The sequence below is a fragment of the Mirounga leonina genome, unplaced genomic scaffold (genome assembly GCF_011800145.1).
Source record: "Mirounga leonina isolate KUSES-001 unplaced genomic scaffold, KU_Mleo_1.0 Mir_154, whole genome shotgun sequence".
Lineage (NCBI taxonomy): Eukaryota > Metazoa > Chordata > Mammalia > Carnivora > Phocidae > Mirounga > Mirounga leonina.
This window is the reverse complement of record NW_023270389.1, coordinates 1798728-1807150: the sequence shown is the minus strand read 5'-3', so window position 1 is coordinate 1807150 and position 8423 is coordinate 1798728. Positions and strand designations below refer to the sequence as shown.

At 58.6% G+C, this 8423-nt stretch overlaps 1 protein-coding gene across 1 annotated transcript in view; it reads left to right on the top strand.

Annotated features, from left to right (window-relative positions):
* The window catches only part of MEX3A (mex-3 RNA binding family member A), a 5681-nt gene extending 682 nt beyond the window's left edge, over window positions 1–4999 (top strand). Inside the window, exons 2-3 of the mRNA XM_035009572.1 lie at window positions 5–196; window positions 3770–4999. Of these exons, the coding sequence (XP_034865463.1) occupies window positions 5–196; window positions 3770–4875 (1298 nt within the window). The 3' untranslated portion in view covers window positions 4876–4999. The remainder of the gene's footprint in view (window positions 1–4; window positions 197–3769) is intronic.
* Window positions 5000–8423: the final 3424 nt, after the last annotated feature.

Below are 8423 nucleotides of genomic sequence, written 5' to 3'. Positions count from 1 at the left end.
GCGCCCCCGGCCGCCCCGCCGGCGGCCCCCGCGGCGCAGACGCCCCAGCCCCCCACCGCCCCCAAAGGGGCCAGCGACGCCAAGCTCTGCGCTCTCTACAAAGAGGCCGAGCTGCGCCTGAAGGGCAGCAGCAACACCACCGAGTGTGTCCCCGTGCCCACCTCCGAGCACGTGGCCGAGATCGTGGGCAGGCAAGGTAAGAGGGCGCCGGGGCCGCGGAGAGGGACTGGAGTGGGGGGCACCCCCATCCCAGCACGGAAAGTTCATTTCCTCTCTCCTTGCCCGCCTCTGGCTCTGTCCCTTCCCCACAAAGGGGGAACCGCCCCCTCCCCCGATTTCCAAGTGCCACAAAGTTCCCTGCTACCCCCAGTCGGGGCTGTTCTTCAGATATTTCCTTCCCGAGGGCTCTGCCTTTAGACAAAGAAATATCCTCTCGTGGAGAGAGGGAAAAGGGAGGGGATCGGTCTCCCAATCCTGGGAGGCTGTCCGGAGGGCATGTCCACTCTTAGCCAGGAAAACTGGCGGAATGTGCAAAGAGTTACTCAGAAGCCCCTGCTCCGGGATCTGCTAGTAGGTTGGGGAGGGGGCACCCCTGGGACCCCCTACAGCTGGAGTTACAGACTTTGGGGGAGACCTGGCCCGGGAAGCCAGACTGAGTATCTGTCTCTTTGTTGGGCTGAGTGCAGGAATGGAAGGGGGTGTGGCTCATGGGAGGGTCCCAGCCCAGGGGAGAGGTGGGGAGGGGGGCTGCTGGGAGGAGGGAGTCCTGTGGTCACCCACACACCAAAGTTGAACGATCTGTGGGGTTTTGGAAGGGGTGCCTCCAACGAAGTGCCACGTCCTGGCGTGGACCTGTCCTCCTCCTTCTCAGGCTTTTGTTCTGGGCTGGCCACGGCCAGGGGCCAGAGGCCTGGAGAGGGGTCTCTGGTAGTGTGAGAGTAGGACAGGGCAGGAGGGGGCATGCTGGGGGGTGCGAAACCTTCACGTGGAGGTCTGGTTGGAGGGCGTGTGTCTGGGTGTGTTGTTGGGGGGGGGGTGTAGAATTAATCCAGTGTAGTGTGTCTGATACCACACCCTCCTTCACTCCAGCATCCCTGGGCGGGCGGGGGTGGGAGTGTTGGTGAGGGTCCAGATTGAGCAGACGGGATCTTGGGGACCCTTCCCTCTCCCGGTTTCCCAAAGGGGAGTGGGGGGGTGGGATTTGGAAATTGCAAGGGGGCTGGGCTGGGGAGGTGTGGGGTGGGGGAGGAGCAGGGGAGGAGCTGTCCCACCGTGGGGAACAATAGAAGAGCTGCCTTCCGGGCGGGCCCGGGAGTGAGGGAGGAGGCCTGCTGCCGGCAGGGGGGGGGGGGGGGGGGGGGGGGCGAGCCGGGGGGGGGGGGCCCCTACCGCACACCCCACCTCATCTGCCCCAAGTGCTTGGGGGTTGGGGGCATTTTGCCGTGAGATCCAGAATGGAGGAGGGGAAGATGCCACTCCCCTGCACAGCCCTCATCCCCCTGGGGCGCTCCATCTCTTGAGATTTCTGGTTCAAAAAGTTGGGTTTCCTCTTGTTGCCAGAAACTAGGGACCCAGGGCCCTGGAATTGGGCGGGGACACTGATATCTTTTCTTGGATGTGGGGGTGGTCTTGGGAGGCCCCAGGATTTCATGGAGTCATTCTTCTGCCTCTCAGCAGATGGGCCTGTCTCTCAGACAAGTGGGGGCATTTCTCCTATTCAGAGAAGAGAAGCCTCCCCTTGGTCCTTAAGTACGCGGAAGTCCTCCCTCTTGTCTAACCCCCCTCCCCTGCTGCAGTGCCAGCATGCATCTTTCTGACCTCTAGAAAGGTGAAGCCCTGCGGTCTTCCCTTCCAGAGATGCTTCTCCAGGGTTCCCAACCCCAGGATGAGGTCCACCCATTCTGCGCCTCCGGGCCTCTAGCTTTCTTTCTTCCTCTCCTGCCCCCAGCCTGTCTGCCTCACCCCAACCCCAACCCCAACCCCCAAAGATACCCAGCTCTCACTTAAGTTGATGGGCCCAGAACTTAGAGCCAGCACCCGGGTGCCTAGCAGAGGCCGTGGGAGTGGAGAGTTGTAGAAGGAATCACGGTTCCTCACCCCTCTGTGCCTCACACTTAGGACAAACATTTACCGACATTAAAGCAGCAAGGATGTGGGCTTGACAACAGGTAGGACTTCTCAACTGCCAAGAGGTCTGAAGACAAAAAAGGGAGGAGCAAATTCTCCTTCCTGAGGCCTCTTGAAGGTGAGGAGCACTGCCCCCAACCCACTCCATCCTCCCACCTGCCAATCTGGTGGGGCTGGAGAAGAAGCCATCTGGAGTGAAGGAAGGAGAGGAAGCCAATGAGCTCACCTCAGGCCTGTTGCTGGAGGGCTGGGGCAGAGTCGGAAGCTAGGACTGCTGGCATTGGTTTTGGGGGGAAGAGGTCATGTGGTGGGGGGATGAGAAAGGGGACAGGGAGTGTGTACCTGGAGAGGGGTGTGAACGTGTGTGCGTGTGCCTGGGGGCAAAAGTTGGGGGTGTGCAGAGGAATGTGCCCTTTGAGGGCCGGGGTTGATGGAGGTGGGAGAGTGGGGTGTATGAAAGGTCGAACACCGGCCATCCGTGTGTGTGCGTGTGCGCGCGTGTGCACCCTGGGTGTGCACCCCAAGTGTTGTTTAAATAAAGGCACACAGTGCATCATGGCTCTTAGGTCCATGTGTGTGCAGACTCACACACGTGTGGCCTGTGTGCCCCGAGAAAGCGGGTGAGCCTGGCTGTGTGTGAAGCGAGGGGCAGGGAGAGGGACTCGGGAGAGGAGGAGAGAGGCTTGGCCAGTCGGCCGTCCGAGGACTGTAGCCTTTAGAGACGCTGTGGCCGTGCCAGTCTCCCTGACTCTTCTCTTCCCCTTCTCCCTCTTTGTCTCTCTTTGTCTCGGCTTTCCTCTTTCTCTTCCTGCCTCTCCCTGCAGTCTCCCAGCTGTAACCCACTCCTGCTTCAGAGCACGAGTATGGGTCCCTCACCTCCTCAGTCCCCAGCCCGGCTCAGCTCTCCTGCCCCCAGCAGACAGGGTGGCCCGAGTGTCCATGGGGTCAGGGGCTGGCCCTCACACATCATTCTTTGCATCTTCATACGTCTTCTTTCCCTCTTGAAACTCTGATTCTCAGACCCTTCCCAGTCTCCCACACTCTGCGAGTTGCTGCAAACTTGCTATGAATGTGGGGCCCTCTGAGAGACATTAATGGGGGGGGGGGAATCACAGATCATACAGCAAATGGGTGTCAGTGGTCCCCGAGTAGACTGGAGGACACTTTTAATGAATGGAGCTCAAGTCAGGAGTAGATTGTGGGGTTCCTGAGTACTTTGGGGATCTGTGGAAAGCTCAAGGTCAGTGACAGACTTTCGTGGTGGGAGGGAAGGGTGTGTGATGAAGTGATCTGGAAGTTTGTGAGTGGCCAGGAATCAGTAGAGAAATTGAGGAAAGGGCGCATGGGTGGGAGAAGTTGGTCGATTTGAGGTTAGCAGCTTGTCTGGGAGGGTCAGTGGTTATTTTCTGGTTTCAGGGAGTGATTGAATTGGGAGGGGCCTGCATGGAACCGGACGAAAGGCTGGCACATTTGGAAATCTGTGGTTGACGTTGGGGAGATCGGAGAGCGGACTGTTGGAGGCAGGGTGCGTTCGCTCCCGCGGCTGGCGTCTCTGAGTAGCGATCGGGAGCTGACTGGCCCCAGCGCAGACCTTGCCCTGTGAGTTTCCTTCTCTCTCCACTCCCCCCCCACCCCATCCCAGGCTGCAAGATTAAGGCTCTGAGGGCCAAGACCAACACGTACATCAAGACGCCGGTGCGCGGCGAGGAGCCCGTGTTCATGGTGACCGGGCGGCGGGAGGACGTGGCCACAGCCCGACGCGAAATCATCTCGGCGGCCGAGCACTTCTCCATGATCCGCGCCTCGCGCAACAAGTCGGGCGCCGCCTTTGGCGTGGCTCCTGCCCTGCCCGGCCAGGTGACCATCCGCGTGCGGGTCCCCTACCGCGTGGTGGGGCTGGTGGTGGGCCCCAAGGGGGCAACCATCAAGCGCATCCAGCAGCAGACCAACACGTACATCATCACGCCGAGCCGCGACCGCGACCCGGTGTTCGAGATCACCGGTGCGCCGGGGAACGTGGAGCGCGCGCGCGAGGAGATCGAGACGCACATCGCGGTGCGCACGGGCAAGATCCTCGAGTACAACAACGAGAACGACTTCCTGGCGGGGAGCCCCGACGCCGGCCTGGACAGCCGCTACTCGGAGGCCTGGCGGGTGCACCCGCCCGGCTGCAAGCCGCTCTCCACCTTCCGCCAGAACAGCCTGGGGTGCATCGGCGAGTGCGCCGTGGACTCCGGCTTCGAGGCCCCGCGCCTGGGCGAGCAGGGCGGGGACTTCGGCTACGGCGGCTACCTGTTCCCGGGCTACGGCGTGGGCAAGCAGGACGTGTACTACGGCGTGGCCGAGACCAGCCCCCCGCTCTGGGCGGGCCAGGAGAACGCCGCGCCCACCTCGGTGCTCTTCTCCGCCGCCGCCTCGTCGTCGTCCTCGTCCGCCAAGGCCCGCGCCGCGCCGCCGGGGGCGCACCGCTCTCCCGCTGCCTCGGCGGGGCCTGAGCTGGCCGGACTGCCCAGACGCCCGCCGGGAGAGCCGCTGCAGGGCTTCTCCAAACTGGGGGGCGGCCTGCGGAGCCCCGGCGGCGGGCGGGACTGCATGGTGTGCTTCGAGAGCGAGGTGACGGCCGCCCTCGTGCCCTGCGGACACAACCTGTTCTGCATGGAGTGTGCAGTGCGCATCTGCGAGAGGACCGACCCGGAGTGTCCCGTCTGCCACATCACGGCCACGCAAGCCATCCGAATATTCTCCTAAGCCCCCTGCCCCGGCCTCCTGGCTCCCTCCCCGGGGGAGGGGGGGCGCCCTGGATCTGTTTTCCACTGGGGCCTTTTGGAAATCAGTGATCTGAGGGCAAGGTGCTTAGAGACACTCGATCCATGGGGAGGGGGAGGGGAGGCGACGGTGGCGGGGGTGGGGGGGTGGGGGGTGGGCCACCTTCAGAGCCTCTGGTCACCCCGTCCTGGAAAGGTTGGGAGGGGGCCAGGCAGGAAATTTTACTAGAGTTACAACTCTGATACCTCAACACACCCTTCAATCTGGAAGCAGCTACGAGGAACTTTTGTTTTGCCAGAGGTGGCCCTTAAGGCATCCTGACCCCCTCGGTCCACCCCCCCATCTGCGTCCCACTACCCCTTCCTCTGTGGAGGGCATCGGGGAAAGGGAGGGGGAGAATTACCATCCGTATCTAGAGATGCTCTTTCCAACCCTCGAGCCCTCTCTGGCCCTGATCTTTGACCTCCTCACCTGACCCTTTGGACCCCCCCCCCCCACCACCACCACCATAGCCTGGTTGGGCATCTGCTCCAGGGTTTCCAGTGGTCTAAGGGAGTTGGGGCCCTTTCAGAAGTCTGCACAGATTCCCTGGGGTTGGGGGGGCGGGGAAGCATGTCAATCCATAAAGGGCTCAGAGCTCATCTCCCCACAGAGCTGGGTGGAGGGGTCTGGAGATGGAGCTCCTCTCGGCCCCTCCGGCTGCCCCTCACCCTCTCCTCCCCATCTTTCCTCTGGTCGGGCCCTCCTCTCCCCTTTGCTCTTTCCACCAGCTCTCCTCTTTGCTTCCCCCTGATGGCTGTCACTCCCAGCTCTGTCCTCCTCTGTCTCTTTCTTCCCTTCTCCCCCTCCCTCCTGCCCCTTCTAGTCCAGCTTTGGGCTCACCGTCCCCCTGGGGAGAAGTAGGGGAGAAGAGCATTTGGATGACCCCCTCCTTAATTCCTCTTCTGGCATCTGGAGGCCCTCCCCACTCCTCCAAAGAAACACCTCGAATTTTTGATGGAATGTATCCCCATTCTCAGTGAAAATTTGAGGAGGGGACTAATACTGGGGTACATCAAGGGTCAAACCTCTGCCTCTACCATCTTTGGGCATTGTATTTAGGGAACAATTCTTGGGCTGGGTCTTCTGGCGGCAGGCGGAGGAGAGGCAGGGTAGCAGGAGAGGCAGGGTAGTGTATCTGCTGTTGAAGGGGCAGGAAGGAGCCTGAGGCAGGTGGAGAGGCTGGTGGACAGGAGGCTGCCCTCCCCTGCAGCTCCCACGCCCTGTGCCCCCTCTCTGGACCTGACCCAAACCCCTATTAGCGAGCAAATCATGAAGTCTCTGTCCCAACCATTGTGGTTGAGGAGAGAGGCTGGGTTTTCAGAGAGAGCTCAGTGCTGGGTCAGGTGGGATTGGCGTGCAGCAGCGTCCGGTCCGGGATTGCTAACAGGCCTGGCACCCCTCCTCCACTGCTTCCCAAGGCTCACCTGGGGCTGCCACCAGCCTCCCACCCTCCTGGTTCCGCTGGCCGGGCCAGGAGAGGGTGGGGGATGGGGGTCCCTGGGGGTCCCGGGAGATCCTTGTATATAGTGGGGTGGGACTGTTCTGGGTGATCTCTGAGCACTTACGCTCGGGAGTCCCATTCTATCTGACGGAGAGGGGGTGCAGGGATGGGGGTACAGGGGGGATTTCCTCCTCTCCTTCCTCCTGTTGTGAATTCACTCACCTCTCCTCAGCCTACCCCTCCAGACCACCAGCCAGGGAGGGGAGAGGAAGGAGGTCACAGTCAGGAAAGTGGCCTGTGACAACTTCCCTCCTTCCCGCCAATGTGAGCCATCCTGAGATGTCTGTACAATAGAAACCAAACCAAATGGGCGCCCTCGGTCGCCTCGCCGAGGGTGGGGAGGGGGGTGGGAAGAAGGGGTGTCCGTCTGTTGATCCCCCTCCCCCTCTCCACTTCTTACCCACAAAGGCAGAAGACTGTTAGGCTAGGGGGCTCAGAAAATTCAGTCCCCCCCTTACTAACTGAGCCGAACCTAGAAACCAACGCAAAACACACATAGTGAGAGACAAAACAGAGGAGAGAAAGAGCGCGAGAGGGAGCGAGATAGGCGAACAACACAGAGGAGACAAAACAAAAATAGCAAAAAAAAAAAAAAGCAGTTCTTTATAATTTAATATTCTATTTTAATAAAGGCGTTTATTACCGTATAAATGTAGCAAAGAACCTGGGCTAATATGAAAAAAAGACTTTTTATTAGGTAATTTATTATATGAAAAGGATATTTTATTTTATGATAAAGTGATCCTTAAAAAAAATAAAAAAACTTTAGAAGGTTTAGAATATATGTAGGGAGAGAAGAAGAAAAAAAATACATTTGTATTCAGAGTTAAATCTTAAAAAAAAAAGTGTTTTTAATATATGTTCGGGTTTACGTTCCTTTTTTCCCCCGCTTTTTTTTGGGGAGGAATGTCATTTGCTTTTCGTGGGGAGCATCCTGGGATATGTGGTGGAGATGGGGGGCTGGGGGAACCTGGTCCCTCTGGGGCCCCCGCTAGTAGATTGGATTTCACTCCATGGGCCCCCTCCCCTCTCCCCTCCCCCTCCGGGGAGCCGGCAGAGCCAAACAAAGAAAGGGATTAACAAGAAAGGAAGACGCGCTTGGACTGAGGATCCTGGGCTGCCCCCCCCTTCCCCTGCCCTGTCCCAGGGGCGAGTGGGGAGGGGAAGTCCAGAGCTGAGGCCTAGCAGGCCTGCGGGAACCCTCAGAGAGGTGCGAGATTTAAGAGAAATAGTTTTGTTTTGTTTTGTTTTGTTTAACCAAAAATGAGAGAGAGAGAGAGAGAGAGAAGAAAAAGAAAGAAACCGAGGGGTTTAAAAGAAAAGAATACTACAAAATAATAATTATTAATAATAATAATAATTCAAATTTATTTCATATAATCCTAGAGAAAAAGAAAGAATTACTAGTTACTTAGTAGATGATATTCAGATAGCTTAAAGTTTAGTAGCATCGAGGGCCCCTGGGTCCAGTAGAATGTATAAAAGTTGTAACGAAAAGGAAAGTAGATGAGGGAAGCGGTCAAGTCCACCCTGCATGTGAGGAATCCCCCATCTCCAGATACCAGGGTGGGAGCAGGTTGCTAGATGAGGTTGGAGCTTCCAGTCTGCTGGGGTTGATTCTGAGAATCCTTGGGTTTTTAAATTGTAGGACAAACAGATAAGGGGCTCAGTCCCCAGGGTCTTTGAAAGATGGACATTGATCATTTCAACCACATGGGAGCCAGGCCAGGGCAGCGGAGAAGGTGAGCGCATTCACCTGCACCCTCCCCTGTGCCCTTGCCCCTGGGGGCCTGCCACCCAGTCCGTCCCCAGGTCTCTGCAGAGCAGTCCTTACTCCAAAGTGCTGTGTCCTCTTGGGGCTCTCAGGGAGGGTGGAGACTGCTCAGCTCAGACCCTCCCGGGCCTGCTTCTCCCAGGCCCGAGGAAGTCCTTCTTGAAGTGTAACCTCAATCCACCCCATGAGGGATTGATTCAGGAGCCTGGTAGG